At 47.9% G+C, this 26,986-nt stretch overlaps 1 protein-coding gene across 3 annotated transcripts in view; it reads right to left on the bottom strand.

Moving 5' to 3' along the window:
- The window catches only part of ABCC8 (ATP binding cassette subfamily C member 8), a 73,766-nt gene extending 47,180 nt beyond the window's left edge, over positions 1-26,586 (bottom strand). Inside the window, exons 1-8 of one of the 3 annotated variants that reach the window (XM_031459936.2) lie at positions 26,347-26,586; positions 24,926-25,067; positions 19,903-20,024; positions 14,554-14,720; positions 12,713-12,955; positions 11,631-11,819; positions 4,590-4,754; positions 1,965-2,120 (exon numbers count right to left, since the gene is read on the bottom strand). In XM_031459936.2, the coding sequence (XP_031315796.1) occupies positions 1,965-2,120; positions 4,590-4,754; positions 11,631-11,819; positions 12,713-12,955; positions 14,554-14,720; positions 19,903-20,024; positions 24,926-25,067; positions 26,347-26,494 (1,332 nt within the window). In that variant the 5' untranslated portion in view covers positions 26,495-26,586. The remainder of the gene's footprint in view (positions 1-1,964; positions 2,121-4,589; positions 4,755-11,630; positions 11,820-12,712; positions 12,956-14,553; positions 14,721-19,902; positions 20,025-24,925; positions 25,068-26,346) is intronic. The other 2 variants (XM_064492537.1, XM_031459939.2) reach the window with 2 other exon arrangements.
- Positions 26,587-26,986: the final 400 nt, after the last annotated feature.

Below are 26,986 nucleotides of genomic sequence, written 5' to 3'. Positions count from 1 at the left end.
AAGGGCAGGGATGAGTGTTTCTTTCTGGCATAATCAAAGTGTTCAAAAATTGTGATGGTGACAATTCGCATTAGCATGTTAAAACCCACCAAACTGCACACTTTAAACAGGTGAATTATATCTCAATAAAGCTGTTACTTAAAAAAAAATACATATGACCAAAAAAAGATTACGAATCAGCGAGAAAGTCCTTGGGGACAAGGAATGGGGCTCCTGAGCTAATTTCAATACTATCAAAAGCCTTGGGTGCTGTGTGGCCAACTGGATTGCATTTGGAATCCTGACCAGGTTGAAGGGATTGTATCAACTCCAGTGGTAACACAGGGTCTTGAGGGCCGGTCAAAGCTCTAAGCGCAAAGGTGCAGTTTTTGAGGAATTAAAAATAGAAAATAAAATGATACTTCACAATAAATAAGCAAAGGTAAGTAATCAGCGGATGTAAAAATTTCCTTCGCACTCCCAACCCCATGTTGTGAGAATTAATTACACAAGTGAAAGAGGCTGGGCAGGCCAGGCACAGGGCAGGGGTTATCAGCTATTAGTCAGTATTAGTATTGTTAGCAATGGTGTCTGTACAACAAACATTATTAGTAACAGTAACCATAACAATGCAGCAGGTTTGGTGGGCAAAATCTTCTGAAATGGGTAATTCAAGGGAACACAAGAGAAAGGATAAAAGGCCGGGACTGTATTAGATGAGCTCTCCAGGCCCTTCTAGAGCTTTTGTAGTCATTGGTCCATCTTGGCAGAGTGGAGGGGACACAGGGGTCTGAGTGTGGGTAAGTGGAAATGGGGGACGGCATATACAGCTGTTGCCGTAAAAAGGGCCATCAGATTTCCTGTCCTACATCCAATCTTGTCTAGCTGCCTCCCTATGCGAGTCTCTCCTATTTTCCTTTAGTGTCTCTTAAATATAAACTTTATAGGCAAGGAAGACCAATAAAAATCACTTTAGATTAAGGTTAATGGACTCTATATCCCAAGAAGCAGTGGATTCTGGGCTGGTAACGTCCTTACTCACAACAAAGTGAGCAAGTTACATGGATCTGATGTTTACTTGGTGACTACTCTATGCCAGGCATACTGCTTGGTGCTTTACTTGTATTATCTAATTGAATCATCAGAGCAACTCCAGAGAGAAGGAATCGTCCCCTTTTCACAGTTGAGGAAACGAGGCTCAGAGAGGCCAAGTATTTGAATCAGCCTGTCTCACCCACATCCAGACATTTTCTGCTACGCCAGGCAGCCCCCTGGCAGCCTGCAGGCCCTCTGGGAATGGATCTGGGATTTCAGCTTCTGGCCTGAGCACAGAGTGAAGATTCATTTCAAGGCACAGGACAGGAATCACAGACTCCGTGGTGGAGGAGTGGTGGAAGAGCTCCGGATGGGAGACGGAGCAGATAAGGCCAAGAGTCAGGTAAACCACGCTGAGGAATCTCTATTGTTGGGGGAGAATGCACCTCCTCCAGAGCTAGTCCCAAAGGTTGTCTGGCTTTAGAAAATGCCATGTTTTAGATTTCCAAAAATAACACATGCCTATTGGAGAATTTAGAAATGCATAAAGAAAATAAAAATCACTTGTAATCTCATAAGGCCTTTTTGTACTCATTTTACTTAAAATTATACCATGAACACTTTTCAATGTAATTAAGTGCTTTACTATCACATAACTTTTAATGTCTGCCGAAGTGGTCCATGCATGATTATTATATAGTTTTTTTTAAAAGATTGGCTGCATTTTTAAAGTCTTAATGACATTGTCTTCTCTCATCTTCAAGAGAGAGATGGCTAGACCACTTGCAGAGTGTGAGACAGTATAGGAACCAGGGGTGCACTCCATGGAGACCCCAAGGGGGTGGAAGGTACAGGCAAACCTGAAGTGGAAGATGGTGAGCTCCTCATCACTGGGCATGTACCAGCAGATTCTGGCTTTGTGTCCCCCCAACAAAGCACACATCCCTTACCTGTACTGGCATAGCCCAGAGGTTTGGGCACAAGAAGAAAAACCACATGAGCTGGTTGGTGTCGATGGCCACAAGGTTACAGATCTGCCCAGCAGTCATTTCCCCCATGGATAGGTTAGAGGTGGACAGATGCATAATTTTATTGTAAATCTTGGTCTGGAAATGAGAGCAGAATATTTCACATTTGTCATCATCAACATCCTAATCACCACCCCAGATGCCCTGTGTCTATAAGGTGCCAGGGGCTTCTCAGGCATTCTTCCACGGAGCCCAAAAGCAGCTCTGGAAAGGGGCACTGCATGGTTGTTTCAGTTTTACAAGTAGGGTAACTAAGGCTCAGAGAGGTAAAGGGCTTTGATTACAGTTCAAGCAAGTCAGAGAGGCAGCATTCACATAAGGAATCCACGCCAGTATGGCAAGCTACTTCCCCAGCAAGCAAGACCTTTCCCTTGGAGACAGGACTTAATTAGTTCTTAAGCCTTAAAAGCGATCCTCATGTCCAGCTGTACTCTTGATTTACCAGAAGCCAGTGGAGAACACACTTTAGAGCCATAAAAATGATGAAGTGCAGCAGCCGTCTGTTTTAATGTGGCTGTCTCCAACCAGGGAAGGGGTATGCTCTGGGGCCAAGTCCTGTCTTAACTGAGCCTTGAAACAGAGCAAGAGTTCAGCATGGGAAGGTCTTCTTCCTTCTTGTAAGAAACAATGTTTGTGTCAATCAGCCCCAGCACTGTCCTGAGTGTCCCTGCCCCCAGGACCTTGTTCTGTCTCCCCAGGGCAGATGGAGAGTGGCCATGGTAATGACTCCCCATGAGCTCTGAACCTAAAAGCTCTATATGCAGAGTGATCGTGCCTCCCAGAAAGTTGGCAATTTTCAGGCTATGTGCCCTTAAACAAGGAAAAGTGCATTCCTGTCTTGAATGTCCTAGGGATGCCTGCTCTTAAAGGAAATTCTATTGTGCATTCTGTTGTAAGGCAGATTTCCAGCCCTTAATCCATCTTTTGTGTAAACCCAGGCTTTTTTTGTGGGTCAGATCTGCTTAAAGCATGAACCTATCTTATGTCTTTTTATGAGTTTAGATACATATTGGGTAAGGTTTAAAGTAATGGCAATGATATTTTTTGACAGATCTATGCACATCCTAAGTTATGTGAAATCAGTCTTCAAAGAATAATAATAAATCCAGTTTCAGTGAGGTAGGAACATAAGCTATCAAATAAAGCATGATTAAGTAAAGACCTGGATACACAGAATTACACAACCAACTGATTATATATAATACAGGAATTTCTCTTAATAACTTTTCATGCAAGAACTGTAGTTGTTCGCAAACACATGAAAACATAAACCTTTATCTATAAATCTCTGTACATCTCTGAAAGGAAGAAATTTTCCCCCAATTTGTTCCCATAATTAAAGTCAGCATTTTCTTTTTAGGACATATGAATTACTCTCTGTTATTTGTGCAAAAGATTCAGACAGTTTAATAAAAAACAATTACATCCTAATACATTAAAAACAACAACAACAACAACAACAACAACAACAACAACAACAACAACAACATTTTTGGCTCTGTAATTGGAAAATATTGGGCCAGTGTGCGATTTGTGACATAGAAGTAGAAAGTGGATTTAATTACAAAACTGTTCGACTACAAAATCAGACTACAAAACTACTACTGTTGTTTGTGGCGGCCCATGCCTGCCTGTCACTGGAAGGGTCTGGGCAGTGGCTGGGGTTTTTAGAGAGGTTTTTGGAACAAGCAATAGCTTGGTTCTCCTAGCTCTGAGCTAGGAGAGCTCTTCCCTTATGAGTCCTAGAGGGTCTTGGATTTTCCTGGGATCTTTCCCATATTCTTACGTGATGATATTCCTGAGGTAATGGCTCTGCTTTCTCAATGAGAAAACCACTGGGGATGGGCAGTGTTGTTATGTCATGTCAACTCCAGGGGGCGCCGTTCACGTAGACTATACCAGGATAACCAAAGTTTGGACCCTGATACTGTCCCCAGCCCAGGCTATACCCTTCTCCTCTCAGTCCTTTTTCTGCAATGTCTCTGATCCTGGCTCCCAGAGGACCAATCAAAGTTAATGATTCTGAGGAACATTTCTGAAGAATGAGTGGCTTTGGAATTTAGTCACAACTTCCTAGTGTTCTAGTGACTTCATGAGAATTGCTGGGTATGGCAGAATCTGCTATTTGTCCCCCAATACCCATTCTCTTCTTTTCATAAGAAGAATTTCTAGCAAGGCATATATGGCTGTCAAGAATAAAGACCACACTTTCTAGCCTCTCTAGGTATAGCCATGTGGCCAATTTCTCACCAATGGGATGTGAGGATCTGTGCAACTTCTACATTATGATTTTAAAATAAGGCAGCATTCCCTCCTATTGTCCCATCTTTCTTCTTGCTGGTTTAAATGTATATATGATAGTGGCAATTTCAATAGTCCTATTAAACCATGAGACAAAAGTCATGTGAGGAGGCTGGCAGAGCACCACGACAGGAGGAGCCGAGGTCTCTGATGATTGTGTGGCTGCCTTATCAGCCCTGACAACATGTTCATGAGGACAAATAGTGCCGTTCTTATTATGAAGTGAAAAACGAATCGTTCAAGTACCTGTATTGCTCCTCTCAAGTTAATTCCAGTTTCAATGGCGACATAGTAGGATGCTTGCAGAAATGTCCTTTGCAGTAGGAGGGCAAGGAACAGAAGCACGGCTAAGACGTAGGCATTAGCAAGGAATTCTTGAGATGAGACAAAGTAAACTCCGAGAAACTGTGTCTGTTGGAAAGAGAAATGCGGAGGTGACTGTCATTGCCAGCAAAATGACAGCCATTGGTACCTGTTACTGGGCCACAGTGGCCACTATTATAGGACCTTCTATGCTTGCAAAACCTTGTGCAACTGTTTATGGGTGAAAAATCAGACTGAACATTCTTTTAACTACAGGGAGGGTTGCCTATACCCTCTCCATCATCCCACCTAGGGGAACAGAATGTAGCCCAGTTCCAACCTCATGCCTGTAGATATGACTCTCAGCTTGGTGGGCACCAGGCCCCAGGGAGCTCACTCTGAATGGGACGAGAATAAATAGAGTGACTCACAGAACAGCCAAAACTAGAACTGCTAAAACAAATCTCCTGATGTGTGTTGTCTGCTACAAAAACAGATCCAACTGAGGTTTTGTCCCCCAGTCACCAACAGCCTGCCCTGTAGACATTTCTGGGGAGGAAAGACCACTGGAAAACATGGCAGTAGTGCTCCCAGGCGAGAGATGGGAACTCATCGCCTGTTACAGATTATTTCAGGCCCAAACACCCCAGCCTTGTGGGCTCCTGGGATCTCCTTTCAAATTTAAGGCTTTTTTCCCCCTGCACCTCCAGAAAGATCTCAGATGATAAACAGTGGGGAAAAAAAACAACCATTTTGACTTCGTTGCTAAAGATACCAGAGAACAACGGCATGTGTTTCTAAATTCAGCATCAACAGCTCCCAGGAAAACTTTGATCTTGATTAAGTCCATCACTCCCCAGCAGAGACACATCAATGTTTCCATAGCTCCCCCTTTTCTGAGGCTCTGCCTGGAACTTTGCAAGTGGTTTGGAAGGGTGTGGGAGCTGCTGCTGCAGGGTAAAGGGGTGGTGGGAACAAAGTGATGAGAAAGAGCCTGAGGGATGACTGTGGCCAGGATCAAGCCAAAAGGAACAGAATTCTAAATGAAGTTCTTTTTCTAGAGTCAGAAATTCCTGCAACCCAGATACAGGGCTTCCTGATGGTAGAAAAGATCTTGCCTCTCAGTTCAACAGGGCCTTTTAACCAGCCCTCACAGCTCCACAGAGCTGGTCCTGCTTACAACTGTATCTCCCCTGCTCTGTGGGACAAGGGTCTCTCCCTTTGGGGGACACTAGGAAGAAGCCATAGGCAGAAGTGAGGCCTCTTAGAGGAAGGCCCTACCAACAACTGAAGCCCCTGAGTCTGTCTCATTTGTTAAAGTACCACAGGGAAAGGCAGTGGGAGAAGGGAGAAGGGAGAGGGTGGGGATGGACTGGAAGCAACAAAATAGACCTTAAAATTAGGCTGCGGGGCTTGAGACCTGACCTGACAGGGAAGCAAGGAGCAGGACACAACATTTATCAGGGTAATGCTCACGATACCTTAATGAGAGGAGTACCATTACTAGCCCAATTTTATACATGAAGAAAAAGAGTTCAGCAAGGTTAAGTGGCTCGCCCAAGGTCACATGCTGGGAAAGGAGAACATGTGAACACGAATCTGTGTGATGCCAAAAACTACCCTAGATCCACTATGTAATCTTTATCCAGCCTTTTGACCTTGAGTCTCCTATTGTCAGCTACAAACTTGTGACTTGTAGGAGACAGAAACATGCCCGCTTGGCTGGTTCTGGGTCAAAAATGAAGGTTTCCAGGCTTGGGAAAAACCTGGTCCTGTTTAACATGACTTTGAATTCTTCTGTTCTACCAGCCTCTGTAGCGATCCAGCTCTGGAGAATGGAGTCCATTATTTTAAAGCCATAAAGCACATAGTGGGGATTTATCCCAAAGGAAATAATTTAACATAAGGAAATAGCTATATATGCAAAGATGTACTGTCTCTGGATGATAGCAGGGGGAGAGTGCAAAAATCCATGTAAATGCAACCCTAGGGAATGATTAAGTATATATTATGATACTCATGGGAACACTGTGCACCCAAGAACACCAATCATCATGAAAGCTCTCCCGCAGCGTGGAATGACATGCATTCACTGTGTCGTAATGGTCAGAAAGCACGTAGGCTGGAGAATGAGGGCTAGAAAAATCCACCAATCTCATTGCTTAGGCTATGGTATCTGTTAAGTGCACTCATTAATATTTGTACATTTTAAACCAAGCAACAAATTCTCTTTTTGCAGCTTTAAAGGGAAAACCTTGACCCCTTCCCCTAACAACACACATGCTCGAAAGGGTTGGAAGTTATATTTCTTTGGATCAAGAATTTGGGGACCTGTTAAAATGACAATGTCCTTACAGGTGTAAGTCATTGGGTCATTATTTGATCTCTCTTCAAAGAGACAGCATAAAAGAGATGGAGGCCAGAATAGCCAAGTACCCAAGAAGTGGGTACTAGACTAGCCGAAGAGGCCAGGGATGCTACCCTGGGAAGCTTCAAATGGCTGTGAGGGCACTGGCACTGCCCAGCACCTTGGAGGCTGGAGAGAAAAGGCCAAAGACACAGCTTGACATTTGGTGGGAGGTAAATGCTTTGGAAGATCAGATGCCCCTAGTCTCACATTTTCACAAGCTCTCAGGGAAGAAATGATGTTTGTTTCCAAGGGTTTCCCCAGGAGCGCTCAATAAACATATTTTAAATTAATTTATGCATATGATCTTCATCCTCCATCTACTTTTTATAGCAGGGAGTTTGTTGCAGAGGTAGGACTAGAACCCAGGACTCTTGATTCTACCGTTCTGAACCCCGTTGCCCCTGCCTGGCCAAAGGTATAACTGGAAAGGCCCCCTTCCTTTGTTCTCTGGAGTTTAAGGAGAGGGGGTCACTTAGGCTCCTGCTTCCAATTTTGGCATGGGCCAAAAGGTGAATTGCCCTCAGGTCTCACAGCCCTAGGAGGCCCTGGGTGTAAACACTGAGAACTGTTTTTGACCACCCACAGACCAAGGCACCCACCCATCCATTCACAACCTTTTGACATGGTGGTTTAGAGCCTAGACTTTGAGATTAGCCACATCTGAGTTTGAATTCTGACTCATTATGTTAGCCACTGTGTCATTAGGTAAGTTCCTCAACCTCTCTGAGCTTCAGTTTCCTTACTTGTAAAATGAGGCCACTAAGGGTTTTCTACTTCCAAAAGTTGTAAGAATTCAATGTAATAATGTAGGTAAACAAAAAATTTAGTAAGTGTAAGCATTCAATATACAGTAATGCCTGCATTACTTGTTGAAGAATGATTTCTCCTGGACCTCCTGGGTGTCAAACATGGATCTGGGCACAGAGAGGTTAGACAATGCAGTTCCTGTCTTAGGGGCTCAGGGTCAAGTTGAGGAAAAAGACAAGGGGTGCTTTCATGGTGCAAGTATAGGAAATAATGGAAGCACAGAAAAGGAGCATCTAATTCAACCAGAAGAAGGCTTCCTGGAGGAGGTGATACTGGAGGTGCATCTTGGCAGCTGAGAAGGGGTTAGTGAGGCTAGAGCAGCCACATGGGCATTGTTGTAAAGAGACCAAAACACACGCTAGTGACACAAAGTCACAGAAATGCCTATAAGTTCATAAAATAGCCATAGTGATAGTCACAAATATGGGTATCCAAGTGGGAACACAGATACACATGGAATGAGACATACCAAGAGACCCAGGGACAAACAGAAAGACACACATGTAGAATCATAAGCAGGTCCCAGGAGAACTCATTCAGAAACAAACTCTCATTAACCTACACACAATTTCCACTGAGGTTTAGAGGCTGTTGGAAGCTTTGACCCTGAGAGCAAACCCAGCCTGTTATTTCTTTCTCTGCTCAGCTGATAGCCTAGAGCAGTGCTGGCAAGTTTCAGATGCCAGCAGTTCTTTATGAATCCAATTCCCTTGCCCTCCAGCGAGATCAGTGGCATCCACGGCAGGTGACAGATTGTGGATGGGGGTTGGGCGGGAGAGGGGGCTGGAAAGAAATCTATCAGGGGTCATGCCCAGACCGGGTCCCAGCTTTCCCTGGGGAGTGGCGGGGGGACACAAGTGTCAAAGATCTAGCAGGCCATGTGACACTTCCAGTAATTAAAGGAGAAATAAGAAATGCTTGTCCTTGAGGATACCAAGGGCAGTATGATTCTTGCCAACTGCGAGTATCCTGCAGAGGGAAGAGAGGACAGGGTGGCTACTGATAATAAAGTGAAGAACGGGTGCCCGGCTGTGCTGACAGCAGCAGGATGGATTCAGGCTGGACGGAAAGAAGGGCTTTCTCACTGAGCAGGTTGTTAAGCACTGCAACATGTAGCAGAGAGCCTCCTTCTTTGCAGGTTCATAAAGCCCAGAATAGGTTCATAAAGCCCAGAATAGCACTTGTCTCTCTGGGTTAGAGCTGCCAAGAGGCAGGGGGGAGGGAGGGGGTGAACCAAATAACTTCAATAAATGACCCTGTTCCCTCATTTTCTGAGCCCTGAAACCCAAATGAAAATTAAACCATATCCCAGGCAACCACACGATTGAGGACTCTTTGTTGCTGACATTGGAGACTGTATTTACTTTCAACTCTCGTTTCTATGTCTGTAATTTGCTGATTGTATTTGGGCTGCAGGGAACAAATATTAAATCTGATAGGGCCTGCTGCCACTGAGGCAGGGCCATCTGTCCCGGGGATTTATGTGCTGACAAGTAACTGAGACAAGAGTATTCCAATGAGAGGGCCGCAAACCCCAGGGTTTGTATACAAAGAGAAAAGCGAAGGCAAAACTAACATTCAGATGAACTAATATTCTAAGTGTTGTTCTCACTATCTCTGACACATCTGGCCTCAGAGCTCTTAGGAGACTCGCATAAGAGTTTTGGGAAACACAGGAAGAAAAAGACGATGTGGACAAGCTGATGAGGGCTCTGACTAGGGTCACTTCCCCCTAATATTAACAACTGGCTCCATGCTGCTGTAGGTTTATCAATATGGAGTATTTGGGGGTTGCCTATGGTCAGACTGAAACTAAATGTGACACTCCTTAGACAGGAGAAACAGTCTCTTTCTCCCTCTTTTGGGGCCAAGTAAAAGTCAGAGGTTCAAAAGACAGAGAAGGCCCCAAAAGCCACGGAAGTCTAAATAAGCAAAAAGAGGTCTCACATTCTTGATTAAATAAGAAATCTACCTATCTTAGCCTGGCCAACTCCTATTCATCTGTCAAGGCCCCATTCAAATATCTCATCCTCTATGAAGGTGTCATGATCACTGGCTGAGTTAGTCACTCCCTCCTCCCACAGTTCCTTGTATCTACCTCCTAGTTGTAGCATTTAACACATGACATAAAAATATTTTGTTTAGATTTCTCTCTTCTCCATTGGGTTTCACAATCCTTGGAGCCAGAAGTGTTGGCTGATAATCATCATCATCATCATCATCATCATCATCATCATCATCATCATCATCATCATCAATATAGCATCATGATTGCAAGTGTTCAGACTATGGAGTAAAAGAGACTTGGATTCAAATCCTGATTCTGTCACTAACTAGCTGAGAGACTCTAGGGAAAGTTACTTAACCTCTCTGAGCCTCAGTTCCTCATCTGTTAAATGGGAATAAAAATACCTACCTCATAAGTTGATGGTACGTGAATTATATCTCAATAAAGCTGTTACAGAAAAAAAAAAACTTACCCTAGAGGGTTGTTTTAGGGATTAAATGAGATTAGCACATGGATAACTTCTGCACACAGCCAGGCATGTATTAAGCAGTCAGTAAGTGGTTGTTATACTGTTAAATGCCCTCATCATAACCAATGCCTTTGTATTCCCGCAGCCAAACCCAGGTCTGGCACATGGTAGGGTTCAATAAATGTTTGCTGAGTAAATCAGACAAACAGACTTGGAGTGTCTCATATTCCTGACCAAAAGTGCTCAGCTGATTAATTATGTCTCCAGAAAAAATTCAAATGAACCTCCTGAGGATTTAAATGCTATCTGCAATTTTGGAGCCCATGAGATGAATAACACTACACAAGGGAGAGTCGAAAATTAGTAATCAGATCCCTAATTAGTAATTCCCTGCATCATTTTGGGGCTGTCTGTTTGTGGTTAAAAGGTTGTAACAACGTTCTTGCTGGGAAAATAAGACTGAGTCTTATCAGAGGTGAAAAGTCTTCTGTTTTGTGACCATCTAAACCTAAGCAGCAAAGAAACAGATGAAAGAATTAAGTACTCTACTCCCCCCTCTCCCCCAGCGAGGATGCTTTTGCCCCCAAGGAAGGAAAATAAACCCACGGAAAGATTTTCTGTCTCTTTTGCCAGACAGATTTCAGTTTGTAGCACCTTTAGAGCTGGAAAGCCATTGGATATCATCTAGTCTAATGGGTTTCAAATATTTTTGAGACATAGTGCTTTCCTTTAAAAAGAAATTTTAATGGGAAAATCTAAAATATTAAGAAACTAGAGCAGTTTTTAATAACATTTGGAGTAGGGGGAGAAAAAGCCCTACACATGGAGGTTTCCCACTCTCCTCCCCATAACAGCAACCCCCAAGATGGCCCTGCAGAACCTCGAGTGCTATGGATATACAACACTGAAGATGATAGACCCCTGAGAAGTTATTTAGAGTCTGTTAAGATGACATGAACTGAAAGTTAACAAATCATAGAAGCTCTAGACACTGGATAAACAAATGCACTTCCTGCAACTTTCTGAGTGGCTAAATAACCGAGAGAGGTATTATGGTGTGGGGAAAAGAGCAGGGCACCATGCTTCCTCTAGGGGCACAGGCTCACCTTCTAGCATCTCTGTTGACCAGATGCAGAGTATCTCCTGGAGGGGGATACTGCTTTGTGCATGGTAAGGACCACCCCGCCTCCTCGGTACAGCCACAGCTCACACTCATCACTTTCTTGCCCACTGTCATCCATGAGTGAAAACCTTGCAAAGGGTGCCCTGCTCTACCCCGGGGTGGCCTACCTTGGGCTGGAAGACACGATTCTCCTTCCCCAGGTGGTCCACGATTCCAAAGATGCACAGTGGCCCAGCGAAGCCCAGCAGGTCAGCCAAGATGCGGAAGGTGCTGCTGAGGATCAGGCGCCTCCCGAAGGCATGGCAGAGGGCCTGCCAGATGGCCCGGGCACCCTGAGAACTTTGTGTGTCCTTCTGCTGCCCAGAGAGACCCACAGCTAGATCAGAGTCACTGAGGACTCATTCACAGCAAGGCCCAGCCTCCCAGGTAGCCCCTGGCTCCTGCTGCCTGGGGAAACCCTGTGGCCATATCTGCTGCAAAAAGGTGAACTCCAGGAAGAAATCATGGAACCGCCAAGTGTATGGTTGTGTGGGTCTTATCAATGCCATCATGGTCCAGATGGGGAGACTAAGGCCAGAGATTGAATCAAGGTCACACAGCTGGTCAGGGACTATGTCGTGAGCATAGCACCATAATAAGGGAGTGCATATGCCAGTCAGGCACCACCATTCTGCCTCAGTGTCTCCCCTTGATGCTAGGGCAGGGACAGCAAAAGAGCACTGGACTGGGAGTCAGGCAACTGGCTCTACCACTTACCAGCTGTGCACCAGCTCTAGGGAGGTCATGGCCTCTCTCAAGGCTTCAGTTTCTCCCTCAGTGATTTGAGAGAAATCCCTGCCGGGTCCAACTCATAGACTTACTGTAAGGCTCAGGCCACTAATGCCCCTGCTCTCCAAATGGGTGATAATTCCCGTCTTTACAGTCACCGAGCTCCACAAGGACGAGCACAGGGCATGGGAAATCCAGTAGGGTTACTTCCCTTCAGGGCCTCAGTTTCCCCACATGGACAATTAAAGGGTTAGATCAGAGGACCTAAACTGTAAGGGACATTCTGGCTGTGACCGTCCTATGAGTCTTTGGTCTTGAGCTTGTTGCTGGTTCACTGTGACTTAGGGCAAGTCTCTTCCCCTCACTGGGACTCAGTTTCCCCCAGTCCCACCAGGGGTTGACCTGATGCTATCTGATGTCCCCGTCTGTGACTCTATATCAGAAGGTGGGGAATGGATGGTGTGGCTGTGCCCCCACTGACCGCCTGGGCCTCAAAGGCCTCGCAGAGCCGTTGGTAGTTGGTGAGGGCCCTCATGGCGATGGGCAGCTTCCCAATGGCTCGGAGATCAATAGGCTTCTTGTGGGCAGTCTTGATGAAGGCATTCATCCACCAGTAGGTGCCTTTGGACAGCAGGTTCACGAAGGGCTGCAGGAAGCGGACCCCCAGGTCCTGCAGGTCCTCGGGGGGCTTCACCTCCCTCGGCGTCTTGAAGAAGATATATCTCTGTGGGGCACATGAGCCACTGGGGATGGGTAATTGCAACCTCAACACCCTCCACTTTGCCCCAGCAACGATCTGGTGTTGTGACACCCCACCCTTGACCTCTAACAGATGGGGCCGTTGTTTACCTATCCCCAGGAAAAGGATCCCCCAGCTCCTCTCGGCCCATAGTGCCAGGGTCTCCTAACCCATAACTCTTCACTGAGGTCCACTCTGAATCCTCTGGGCTGAGCTGGGTTTAATTTGGGTTGGGAAGAGTAGGAATCTCCCATATACTGTCTTCTACAAATCTGAGGACACCACCTTGTTTCATGTAGGATTTGCAGAATGTGGAGCCAGGCAGTGGAGCCTCCTCCACTTACTAGCAAGGTGTCTTTGGACAAGTCTCATCTAAAATGTCTCCTCATCTAAAAAAGGGGTGGTACTTGCATCACAGGGATGCTGTGAGGGTCAGTGGAGGCAGGGAATGTAGAAGCCTCTGTACCCTGCAAATTACCAACCAAAAGCAGAGGAGTCCGAGAAATGCAAATTCAAGTGGCACTTCACACTCATCGGACTAGCCCAAATTAGAACGGCTGTAACTCCCACTGCTGGTCGGAGGAAGGGAGAAAGCTTTTCTGATTCACTGCTGGTGTATTACAGCATTTCTGGAAGGTAATCTGCAACATCAATTAAAATTTAAAATACAGCCACCCTTTGAATCAGCAACTCCACTCCTTGGATTCTCTCCCATAGAAATAAAAGCAGCAATACATAAATATATAAGTATATTTAATATGTTATTTGTAAAAACGTGGCAACAAAGTGAATGCCCATCAATAGGGTAATGGCTGAATAAATTATGGCTCATGCACATGATGGAATATTATGCAGCCATTAAGAAGACAAAATTAACCATACCATACTTGGAGGGAGTCTTAAGAGCTATGTTAGATGAGAGGAGCAAGATGCAAAAAAACTGTGGAATATAATCCCATTTTTATAAAATAAATATTGAGAGAAAAAAAACAATACTTATGTGTTGAGAAAAAAAACCTGAACAAAGTATGTGGTATTATATTCATAAACAAAGAATGGAAGGACACATACCAGGTTGTTAATCTCGGTTACCTCGGGGAGGGAAGGCTGGAGGAGGGGAGGGTATGACTCTCAGAGAGGGAAAGGGGGCCAGAAAAAATGATTTTAAAAAAGACATGAATACAGCCAAATTTACTTATTCATATGCATAATTACAAGTCCATTCTGACCTCAAAAAAAAAGTAAATCAAACAGGCTCGGAGAAGCCAGTACCCTGAAGCTTTTATTTCTTTTCTATGGAATTGAACCCAGAATCCTACAGCCTCGGCTAACACATCCTGTCACCTCCTCTTCCCTGGGAGCCTGGGGTAGAGGGCAGCTGGGACAGATGGAATGTTCCTCCTGAGACTTCTCCCACTGGCCTCAACTCCCCTTTTGGGGGCAGGTAAAACAAGCTGACTCCTTCTAGGGCATGGCTAAGAAGCAGGATGGGGCCACATGCAGGGGCAGGACCCTGGTCAGAAGCCCCGCCCCGGCCCAGGTGTGTCCTCAGCTGGGTGGCAGCCCAGGAGCGGCCTGCTTACCCTCACTCTGATGACGTTGACCTCCACGAGGAGCAGCGTCCCGTAGAGGATCACCAGCAGCCCCGTGAGGCAGAAGCGCAGCTGCGAGAAGCCGATGGCGTGGTCGTAGAACTTGACAAACTTGATGGTCTTGGTGATGAAGGCCAGGGTCCAGTAGACTAGCAGGGCTGCCGAGGAGAGACAGGAGAGCACAGAGGACGTGCGTGCACATATTCGTCTGCCTATGCACTCGCGTGTGTGCAAGTGTGTGGAGAGGAGAGAAAAGAAGCGTGTCAGGAAGGAGGTGTGTGTGTGGATAAGCGTTATGGGTATGAGCGTGCCCATTTCTGAGTGAAGGGATGTCTGTGTGTGTGTGAATATGTGAGTGTGTGGTTTTGAGACCATGTACATACATTAAATCATCTACGATAGGCATGTTCAAAAATAACAATAATCTTGTAAGTCAAGGTGGTCAGCCAAATTTCCCTTTACAATAAATAATAATAAGAAATATAGGAAAATTATTTCTTGAATTTAACGAAGTTATAGGGACTGTGTTAAATAAGCACATTAAATATTTTTATCTCACTTATTCTTCACAGTAGCCTTATGAAGGAAGTACTGCCATCACCCCCGATTTAACAGACAAGAAATCTAGGCTCAGAAAGGTTTGGTAACTGATCCAAGGTCACATAGCTGTTAAGTGGCAGAGCTGGGCTGGCCTAGAGCCAGAGCCCTTGCATGTGTGCTCTACTGTGGAATTTCCAAGCTGGGAAGATCTTAAAAGTCCTCCAATCCAGCCCTTTCATTTTGCAGATGAGAAAACTGAGGCCCAGAGTGAGGAGTGACCTGCCCAAGCTCACTGCAAGCCAGTGACAGAGAGAGGGTAAGGGCCGAGATCCCTGGCCCACCCAGTCCAGAGTCCATTGCAGCATGGTGATGCTCCTCAGGGAGCCTGGGGGAATGAGGGATACAAAAAAGTGAGTCACCGCCTTGCAAAGCAGTGCATATAGTGGTTAGAGTTAGGTCTGCAGCTAGATACACCTGGGTTCAGATTCTGTAACTTAATAGCAATGTGACCTTGGGTAAGTCATTTAACCCATCTAGGCCTCAGTTTCCTCATCCATAAAATGGGAATAATAATAGTACTGTCTCAAAGGTTGTTGTGAGCAATGTATGGAAAGCATTTAGCACAGTGAGCCTGGCACCCAGTGGGTACTCTTTGGATATCAGCTTGTTAATATACTTACTATCTCCAGATTTCAGACCTGGGACCATAAACATCAGAAGCTATCAGTGGATTCTATCTCTAAATCCCCACTCACCCACCCTCTTTCAAATCTGCCAATAAACCACTGTCAGCTGGCGACAACAAAAGACAGCAATAACTAAGTCCCCCTTTAGGGGGTGCTTTAGCACAGGCAGTCCTTACCCCGCTACTCCCGAGAGTCATATGCTCTATGATATATGATGTGTATGATCTAACATACAATACAAGGTCAGCCTAAATCCCTAGAGCTCCTCTCTAAAGGAACCACAGAGAAGGAAGGAGATCTTTGCCTTGCTCTTTATCCCTAGGTGGGCCTGGACATGAACGCCAGGGCATCTCGTAGGGACAAAAGCTGGGGTCTGCCCTAGTCTGGCTCTGGGCTGGGAACTAGGTTGAGACACTGAACTTGCCCAGGGAGGGGCAAATGCCGTGTATCTCGGGTCCCTGGGTGAGAGCATTAGGATTGAGGGCAGGAGCATCTGCTTCTGGTTCCACCCCTCAAGATTGGGATGATGTCCCTCAGGTGGGTCTGGTCTCCAGGTCACAAGGAATCCTCTAGCTGGAGGCCATCCCCCTGCCTCCACACCTACACTCCCTCAGACAGATTTTATCCCAGGCACCAGAACATCTTTAGTAGGTTTACTACTGGGGCCAAGACTTGAAAATACGTCTTAAATTGGTCTTACCTCTAATACTTAACAGATACGGTCTGATTTGATCTTTATAACAACCCTACGACTTAGGCAGGGGCTTACTATTTCTGTACAGATGGGGAAACTGGGGCTCAGAGAGCCTGAGTGTCTTGTCCAAGGTCACAAAGGGAGTTAGCGGTGGACCCAGGACCGCTAGGGTTGATTTCAACAGTCCTGTCCTACAGTGCTGAGCCCTCAGCCTGTTGCCAGACACGGCAGCACTCGGCAAAGGCTTAGTGCTTGACTGAGAGAACAGAAGAAAGGGGAGAAAGTGGTGTAGCACAGGGGCCGCTGGGGGGTTTTAAGCTCTGAGTTCACATTACCTCTGCTTCTCCCCCGCTTTCCTCTCCCTCAGTGCCACATCCCACCTATTACCAAGTTCCATCTATTTTACCTCCTAATTATCTTGAATCCATTCACTTTTGTTCATTGGGGTGGCCACCTGGGTCAGGCCACCATCATGTCTCCCCTGGACTACCCTGAGAGCCTTCTCATGGTTTCCCCCCTTCCCCTCTTGCCTTTTCCAATCTAGCCTAAATTTAATCAAATATGACCTCAACTCACCCATGTTCATAGCAGCATTATTTGTAACAGCCAAAAGGTAGAAGCAACCCAACTGCCCATTGATGGACGCATGGATAAACAAAATGTGGTGTATACATACAATGGGATGTCATTCAGCCTTGAAAAGGGAGGACATTCTGACACATGCTACAACATGGGTGAACCTTGAGACTATTAAGTGAAGTTAAATGAGCCAGTCACAAATGGACAAAACAGTGTATGATTTCACTTATCTGAAGTACCCAGGGTAGTCAGATTCACAGAGACAGAAATTAGAATGGTGGTTTCGAGGTGAAGTGACTTATTGTTTAATGGGTGTAGTCATTGTTTAATGGGAAGATGAAAGAGTTTTGGGGATGGATGGTGGTGACAGTTACCCAACAATGTCGATGTACTGAATGCCACTAACTGTACACTTAAAAGTAGTTAAAATGGAAAGTTTTATGTTATGTGTATGTTAACACACACACACACACACACACACACACACACACACACACACACACCCCACACACTCCAATCCTCAGTGGCTTCCCATTGTCCTCAGGATGAAGACTAACGCCTGTGGTGTGGCCTTCAAGGTCCAGCCCGGTACAGGCCCCACCTGCCACTTCAGCCTTCAAAGTTCAGCCCTCCCCCTGCTCACCGCACTCCAGCACTGTTTCCCCCCACATTTCCTAGCGTCTTTGCTGCTTCTGCCTCAGGGCTTTTGTCCAGCTGCTCCTTCTGCCTGAAGCACTCCCCTGTCCCTTCTCCCAGTTGGTTCCCACCTATCCTCCAGTTCTCAGCTCAAACATGACCTTCTCATAGAATACTTCCTGATCTCACCTGGACTCAGGAACAAGATTACTTCACGGGACAATGTAAGCCGCATCATGGGTCACCTTTCTGCAGGATTCCAGACCTGTGACCAGCCAGTAGCCTCCTCAGAAGGCCAGCTGTTCCCCTAATGCCATTGCCCTGCAGCTCATGGGGTGCACCCTCTTCACTTTTCCCTGTTCTAGAATTTCTGGCTCTGTGGAACGCAAAACTCTAGTCCTTGTTCCTTAGAGCAGGACTGGTCCGTTCATGGGTGGTAACTTGTGCTTTTAGTAGATAACATTATGTCCTTTCTGGAGAATGAGAAAATGAACTTACCAGATGTCCAGACAGGTTGTTTCCAGGGTCAGCCAGGCCCTGGTGGTTAATGAGGGGTCTTTGTGCCTGAGAAGCTGCTTCAGACACTGGTGCCTGTATTTAACATTCCTCCACCTGCTGCTCCCTAGTCCCCCAGCCACACTCACACAGGGACCCCTGGGTGGGGGCATACCCTGGATGCTCCTGATGGAGCCGTTCCCACCTGACACAGGAAGGTAGACCTGTGATTAGCTCCGGAAACATCTTCTGCCTTCTTATGATGCTGTACTATCTCTGGCTTAGCACACAGAGTTCCAGACTCCCAGATGTCAATTAGATGCTGTGACTCCTAAAAATCACAGTCTGACTTAATGACACACAGTCTGACCACAGCCTAATAGCCACATGTACAGCCCCAGCCTCAGACACGCAGAGGCAGACCTGTGGATTTATACCTCTGGCCTAAGCACAGTCTGAGGACCCTTGAACACACAGTTTCAGCCTTTTAAAGAGCCTTCTTGGTGCCAGACTTGCAGGATCTAAACCCGGCTCTGCCCCTTGACCAGCTGGGGAGACTAGTGCAAGTCACTTAACTTCTAAGCCTTGGTCTCCTGATCTGTAAAAGGGGAACAATAATTGTACCTACCCCATAGAGTTGTTGTAAGGGTTCAGTGAGTTAACCTAAGTAAAACACCTAGGATCGTGCCTGACACACGTCATGTGCCAAGTGCATGTTCGCTGTTATTACTTTTAACCTCTCTGAGTTTCAGTGTTTGCATCCGTAATATGGGGATAGCAACAGTACAAGAGGACAAGTGTAGGGGTTAAGTGAGATAATGCATGGAGGAAGCTCAGCATTGAGCCTGGCACACTGTGCATGCTCAATAAATGCCAACACTCATCGCTGCTGTTTCTGCCTGGGACCCTGGTCACATGGCATCAGAAGGTCTAAGCGGGCCCTCGTTCCTGGGTCTCCCTAAATGTTGGCTCTGGTCCTGGGGGCCTTCTCTTTTCTCTCCAGGTAGCCTCATCGGAGTTCAAACTGTAGATGCCACCTATAAGCCCATGACTGTCCCTGACCTCCCCCAGGATGCCCGACTTGTTTGTCTAACTGCTCATCTGACACTTGACACCTGAGTTGGCTGTTTCAAACTCAGTATGGCCCAAACACTCCCAATGCCTGCTACTTTGCCATGTCAGTTATCAAAACCACCTTTCGCCCAGGTGCCCAGGCCCAAAGCCCAGGAGTCTTCCTTGCCCCTCTCCTGGGCCCTGAGCTTATCTCCTACCATTCTTCCCCTTCCTTGCTCATTTGGCTTTGCCCACACTGGCCTCTCTGCCAAGTTTGTTCCTATCAGAAAGCCTTTGTACTCGCTGTGCCGTCTGCACGGAAATATCTTCCCCCAAATATCTGCATGCTCACTCCTATCAGAGGCCTCCCCTGAGCATCCTGTACAGACAGCAATACGGCCTTCACTCTCTACCCCGTACCCAGCTTTGTGTTCTTCATAGCATCATCACTACTTATTTGTTTGTTTATTTAATGTCTTTGCCTATCTATCTTCTCCACCAGATTGGAAACTCCATGAAGGCAGGAATTTTCTTCTTCTCTACCTCTGAAACTCTAGAGCAGTGCCAGGCATATAGTAAGTCCACAGCAAGCATTATCTGAAGGAACCAATGGAGGTACCTACCCCCTCCCTCTCCCACCTCCTCGCCTTTCCCTACCAATCAGCAGCTTGGGGAAGTTGGAGGTCTCGATGTTGTGATAGTAGACCACAGAGGTGACAGCAGCCATGAACGCCATCCCAGCCGGCATGTACAGGTGGAGGTGGCGGGACTCGGTCACCCTGAGATTGGGGGCAGGAGAGAGAGAGAAGAGTGGGTGGACTGAGTACCCCAACAGAGTAGCCCAGGCCTTGTGCTTAGGGCTCAGCACATGGCAGGGCCTCCAGAACATATGCACAGCTCCATACCCTATGCTGGCAGCACTGCCCAGCCCAAACCCCAAACACACCTGTTAACTAAGGGGCCCAGGAGGCCACACAGAGATGCTGTGCGGGATCGGTGTTCAAGCTTTGAAATTCATGGCCTTCCCTCCCTGGGTTCACGCGTACAGAACCTGATGTAGGGCAGCTGGCCTTGGCAGTCGCAGCCGCAAAGCCTCTGGCCTGGAACCACTTCTCTGGGAGTGAACACAGCTGAGTCTCTGCCCTGGGGTCCCCTGGGCAATACAAGGGCCTGAAGACCACAACTTTTTTAGTGATCACCCCATAGAACATGAACAGTGTAAGTCAGCATCGGCATCCCTCCCCAGGTGATGTAATTACAACACTGAGAGTCAATATTTATTGGGCATTTACCCTGCACCAGGCACGGTTCTAAGTACTCGATGTGTATTAACTCATTCATCTTCATAAAATTCTATAAAGTCAGTATTCTTAGTCTTCTCATTCTAGGGCTGAGGCACAGAGAGGCTAAGTGATAAGCCTAAAGGCACTGTTTTTGTTTCCTCCCTTGGGATGGGGGTGGAGGCAGCCAATACCAGCTTATCCCCTCCCCACTTTAACTCACAGATACCTTGGTGGGTGGGCTCGGGTTTGGTGATAAGCCCCATGGAGAACCAGAGCTCTCTCCCAGAATGCAGCCCACCCCCCCAACTGGTGAGGAGGCTCACCTTAATTGGTCCTGATCATGTCCTTCCAAGGTTCCCTCCTATAGAAAGCAAAACCCAGGCCTAGTGCCAATGGCACAGGTGATATGGCCTCAAGTCATTTCCCCAGCACTGCTGGGCCTGCTCTCTCCACTGAAGCCATGTTGGGATCCCCTCCATTCCTAGAAGGCCTCCTCCAGTCTCCAGCCTTGGTGCTGCCTTTGCTGGTACTGGTCCTTCCATTCAGTGTGCCAAAGGTCCCTGCCTTCAAAAGCTGATGGTAGGGAGGTGGCAACCGTGCTCAGAGCTGTCTGACTAGGCAGTCTAGGGAAGAGGTATTGCAGATGGACAGAAGGCTGAGAGCACAAAGGAGAGGGGGGGCAACCAGGGAAAGCTTCACAGAGGAGGTAGCACCAGGCTGGACTTTGAAGGATGAGCAGGAGTTCAATAGAAAAGGTGGGGGTGGTGGGAGAATGAGGAGAGCCATGTTTGGATCCCAAGTAGTCTGGTGGGACTACGGTGTAATATAGAGGTGAGCTGCTCAACTAATGGTATGCTCTCCTCCTTCCCTGCTAAAAGAACCACAAGTTTGCTCCAGCAGCAATGTGCTCAGCCCCAAAGAATGGATAGTGATTAGTCAATCAGGCATGCAATTCCAGACCCCTTTGTCAGTGACTGGTCTGAGGATGACCATATAACCCAGTTCTGGCCAATGAGATGTAAAGGAATGTCTATGGAGGATGATCTCCTGCATAAGGAAGAGGCATTTGGGGAGTATGCTCCCTTTACCCTTGCCTAAGTGATGCCTGGAGCTGGGCAGCCATCTTGTGACCATGAGGGAAGGTATGAGGGACACACAGAAGATGGTATAGAAAAATGGGGACAACCTGCATTCCTGATGCTATCACCAAGCCACCACATCAACTAAAAAAGCTGATCTCCAGATTTCTTGAGAGCTTGTTTGGAGGCTCTAGCAGGGGAGCGCAGCTACTCATATACCCTTGATGGAGAAGAACGGTCCTCCTCTATTGGGGATGGTCGTCCTCTTCAACTGAGCATGCAGCTTTGGGAGGGATGCACATGGAGTGGTGAGGGAGGAAGGGGACACCTGCCTAGCCAGCCAGATCAGCCGAATCAACCCTGGTGATCAATGGGATGACAGATGTCGCAGCCAGATCGCCCTCACATCCCAGATTTCTGAATGAGACTGTAAATGCTGATATTCTTCAAACCTTGATTAGTGGATAGTCTCAGCAAAAGGTCTTCACACTGATACAGAAGGTACAAGGCAATCAGCCACTAGTGGGGACACTGGAAAAAATCAACACCCTGCCCAGGTGTCTCCCAAACCCTTGCCTCTGTACTCCTTGAAATAATTTTGAAAGACTCTATACTCTCCCACATATTTTTAAGTGACATATAAAATGTTATTTCATAAGTTTAAATAAATTCATTTTTTGTAATAGGAGGTAGAAATGATAAACATTTTATAAGATGAAATAAGATAAGAAATAACCATAAGTGAAATACGTATTTTATGACATAACTTAATAGAATAGATTTTGACTTCTTTACTGAATAATATACTCTGAATTAGGTAAGAAATTAGGTTAAAAAACTTTATAGGCCTTTTTCCAGTATATGGTGGTCTGGGAAAACATTCTACATTAAAAAAAAATTCCTCACTAACCTATACTGCTTTGTTTCTTCTGAATTCAGAGCATCACAGAGAAACAACACCTAAAAGAAGACAGGAATCCCTACAGGCTAGAGATGCCTTAATTAATCACTAAATGAGGCTTACCCTAAACTAAACTCAAGTTTGAAGACCACTGCTTTAACCAACCCCCTCTCTCATCTGCCCCCTAGATTTCCAGGCAAGTCTGCAAACCCAGGGAGGTGGACTGAGGGTGCCACAGGGCAAGGATGGTGGCTTCTCCTCCTGTTTGTTCCCGTTCCCATGTCCCTCCTTCATGCTCACCTGCCCTGGGGTGTAGGCTGCAGATGGAAACCAGCAAAGGCCAGGTGAAAAGTGTCCAGTTGAGGAGCTGACCTGTCCTCTGGGGAGGAGATGGCAATTTGCACCGAGCTGGAGCGGTTTGGGACACAGGTGCTGCCTCACCTGGGAGGGGCTGCTGGACAGCCACCTGGTTCATTCCAGTTTCACACATTCTGGGAACATACTGTCTGCCCAGAGCTCTGCCACACTGCACTCTGCGCCCTGCAGCCTGTCTCGCCCTAATTTCCCTCTCCACTGCCCTATGAAGCAAGCAAGGCAGGGATTATGATGCTCATTTCACAGGCAGAGAAAGTGAGGCCCAGAAAGGCTGGGTGGTTTGTATAAAGTCCCACAGCTGGTATGTAGCGTAGCAGAAAAGCTAGTGAAGATCCAGGTCTACATTATCTGCAGGAAGGGTGTTTTCCTCTCTGTCACTTTGTTCATTATAACCTGGTGACTATATTCTGGCCTGAGGCCCACAAGGTATCCCTCCCCTCTCTAGCATTTGTGCAGCTTTGGAAGGGGTGTTGGGATGGAAGGTGGGAGGAGGACTTGTCACCGGCTAGTTATGTGGCAGTATGCATTCTGGTCCTCTTGCTCATCTGAGGGCTTTGATAATCAGGATGCCTGAGGCAAACAGTTATCACAGAGATTACTGCTCCTGAAGCCAGAATGCAGGGACATTGGGAGTGGGAGGGTGAGGGTGTGTGTGTGTGTGACTGGCGGGGTTGGAGGGGGAAATCTCATCCCCCTGCTGCCAGCTGCAAAAGCCAGCTTTTGTCTGGCTGGGCATAGTCTGATTCCAGCTCTCAGGGAATGGACTTCAGGTATTTAAGCCAAATGCCCACCACTCTCCACCACCCCTTCACTCAGGCAGTCACTGAGCCTCGCTGATTCTTCAACTCTTCCTTAGTGAGGTGGTTGCTGCAAATCATCCTGGGCTGCACCCCCAACTGCTGACGCACCATTTCCGGCTGCAGTTATCTCTCACCTAGACTAATGAGACCACCTCTTAAGTGCTGTTTCTACCCCCAGCCTCTCCCTGCCTCCAAGCTACCCTGGACACCCTCTCAAGCTCTTGCCTAAAAAATGCTGCTCTGATTACATCTTTCTTCTGTTCCAAACTTGACAAATCCAACCCAAACACTCAGCCTGGCATTTGAAGCTCTCCTGGAGATGCCCCCGATTTCCAAATCTCAGCCTGCATCACTCTCCTGCGTGTATTTCATGCTTCAGCACCGCTGCACTGCTCCCACCCGGCCTGCTTTCCTCCATGGTGACTTTCCTTTGTTTCTCCTCCCTCAGGCTCCACAGGCCCTCCCTCTCTGGAACTCCTCTGCCTGTCAGAACCCTAGTCATCCCTCCAGACTCCACTCGGATGCCCCCTCAACCTTGAAGCTTGCCCAACTCTGCCTTCCTTTCTCATCCCAGAGTGCTTACTTGCAACATTATTGCATCTTAAGGAGTCAGTGAGGGTCTACGGAGCTTTGTCGTGTGCCTTGCACTGTGAATACAAAGATGAATAAAGCCCAGATTGCAACTCTGAGGTCATTCTGACTTAGAAGGAGACAGTTTGCAGATAGATATAGATGTTAACATAAAGTATGATCTGTGCTGTGGCAGAGATGTGAAGAGTGTGCTGTGAGTCCCACAGGAAAGGTGGGCTTGGGGAGAAGGATCTTGGGAATGAGGGCCTACTGTGAGGAACCTGGATGCCAGGCTGAAGACTTGGGACCTTATAAACAATTGAGAACCAAGGAAAGAGCTTAAGCAAGATTTTTCCCCCAAGAGGGTAACTCCAGCAGCTCATGGAAGAGGCTTGGCATCATCCAGAGGAGTTGGAGCACTCAGCTCTAGGATTATTTCACTGGATCTTGGCATGCAGATCCAGGTTCCCTCCACCTCGCTGCACTGAGAGCAGGGCCTGGTTCTCACAGAGAGCTTGGCACACAAAAGATGTTGGATAAACAGTGGCTGGATCAATTAGCAAACAAAATGATATTGGCTAATGGAGTACAGGTGAGCTGGGGTCTCCCTGGGCCTTTCAGGAAGCACCCTGGAGTAGATCCACTCTCCTGAGTCCTCTGAGAGTCACTCACCCATCAGACAGGATGCCCTCTGCAATCTCACACACCAGGACAAAGAGCAGCATGAAGGTCAGGATCCACCGCAGGTTGTGCCCAGGGAAGTGGAGCCACGTGCTGTGGTGGATATGTACCTTGGAGCTCTGACTGCCCCATCCTGCAAGGAGAGACAGGAAGAGGCAGAAGCCTGACTCATCTGGAGGAGGCTGCATGAACTCCAGGAGAGTGCTTAGGCATTGGGTCCATGGTGGGGATAAGGAGTGTACCCAGTTGTACACCTGGGCATGAGAATGCCCAGTCTGGTACACGTGGACTATATGTCCTAGCATGAAGCCTGGACCCACAGAGGCCCACCTGTGCAGATATCCATTTTATATACTGATCTCTTATAGAACAAATTACCACGTAAATAAACCAGTTGGTTGTGAACAGAAGTGTAAATGCTGGTACAATTTTTGATACACATATGAGAGTATGTTTCCTATTTCTGTCTAGTTATCTTTGTCAATAACTAGCAACTTTTTGCTTCTGCAGCATCTCCTCTTTCTAATTTTGTGACAATCTTTCCTTTCTTCCCCAAAACTGCATATGAATTTTAAAATTTGCTTTTCTTAATTAGAGAATGAAAACTTTTGGGGGGAGGCAGGGGACATCTTATGAGTTGATAGAGCTAGCCAGCTTTGGAAATTCAAGGTCTTGGAGAGAAATGAAGGGGACCCGAGTAAAAGAGGCACGCACGATTGTCGGATTGTCTGGGCAGTGACACCCAACTTTGCAGAGGGCTTTCAGACAAGGGCTCTGGAGGCCTCTGGGGTCGCTGTGAGTCTGCGCGTCAGTCGGGGTTGCTCTGCACGAAGCCTGAGAAGTTGCGCTCTGGAGACGCGCGCCCCGGTGGGGTTCGCAAAGGAAGCGGAGCCTCTCCTCCCTCAGGGCGAGTGGGACCCCGGAACTGTCGGAGGCTGCTGACCGGCTCAGTCTCGGGGAAGCACAGGGGTTCGCGGGGCCTCCACTCCAGCCTCTGAGGCGCAGGCTGCACTCCTCCCAGAGCCCCGCTGCGGCTGACAGGAAGGGTGCCTTGGGGGAGGGGTGACCCAGCTCCCTCCACAGTGCCACTGAGGGTACAACCCGACGCCTCCTGATCTTTCCAGTGCATACGGAGACCCCTGTGTTCCCCTTTCTCCATCTGAGCTCGGGCCCTGCCGTGGCAAAACTTGGGTCAGGAGCGTCCGCTGTGGTGGGTGCGGGTGCAGGTGGACCCCGGGGGTGAGAGCTATGCGGACGTGTGAACGCCCCGGATCCTGGGGCAGAACGCAGAGCAGGGAGGCGAGCGGTGGTCGCCTGGCCGCAAGGGGACCCTGAGGGTGCGGCGCTCGGAGCCTTCTCCTCCCACCCCGCCTCCGCCCTTCCCTCCTCCGCCGCTCGCCGCGCGCGCTCACCGATGAAGAGGATGGGGAAGGTGATGAAGAGCAGGAAGACGTGCGGCACCACGTTGAGCGCGTCCACGAAGCAACCGTTGTTGAGGACACCGTGGTCCACCCGGTAGGCGGCGGAGTGGTTCTCGCTGCCGCAGAAGGCCAGGGGCATGGCGGCGCGGGCGCGGGCTCGGGCTCCGGCTGCGGCTGCGGCTGGCTCCACGCACCTCCCGCTCTCTGTCCCCTTGTCGGTCGGCGGCCCGGCCCGGCCGAGAGGCCCCCGCCCCCACCCCTCGGGCCCCGCCCCGCGTTCCGGCTCCCCCAACCCGCTCCTTCTTCACTACCTGCGGGGCCCGGGGGGCGGCCGGGAGCCCGGTAGCCGGACCGCGCACCTGCCCGCGTTCCAGCTGTGGCCGCCCGCGCACCCAGATGTGCTGGGGGCAGCTTTGTGAGTATCTCCGCTGCGCGCCTGCGCTGGGAAAGAGGGGGAAACAAGCTGGGTGGGTGGGCACGCTCGAGTCTGGGTGCGAGGGTGAGGGGTACAGAAGACAGGAAGAGGGTCCTCCTGGGTCCTGAATGTTCGCGGTCGGAGTCTCAAGTATGAGCTCACTGCCTGGGGTCTGAGATGTGGGCTCACCTGAGCATGACACGGTTAGATTGGAGG

This window comes from Camelus dromedarius, chromosome 12 (genome assembly GCF_036321535.1).
Source record: "Camelus dromedarius isolate mCamDro1 chromosome 12, mCamDro1.pat, whole genome shotgun sequence".
Classification (NCBI taxonomy): Eukaryota; Metazoa; Chordata; class Mammalia; order Artiodactyla; family Camelidae; genus Camelus; species Camelus dromedarius.
Note: the sequence above shows the minus strand (reverse complement) of the source record. Positions and strands in the feature narration are given on the sequence as shown.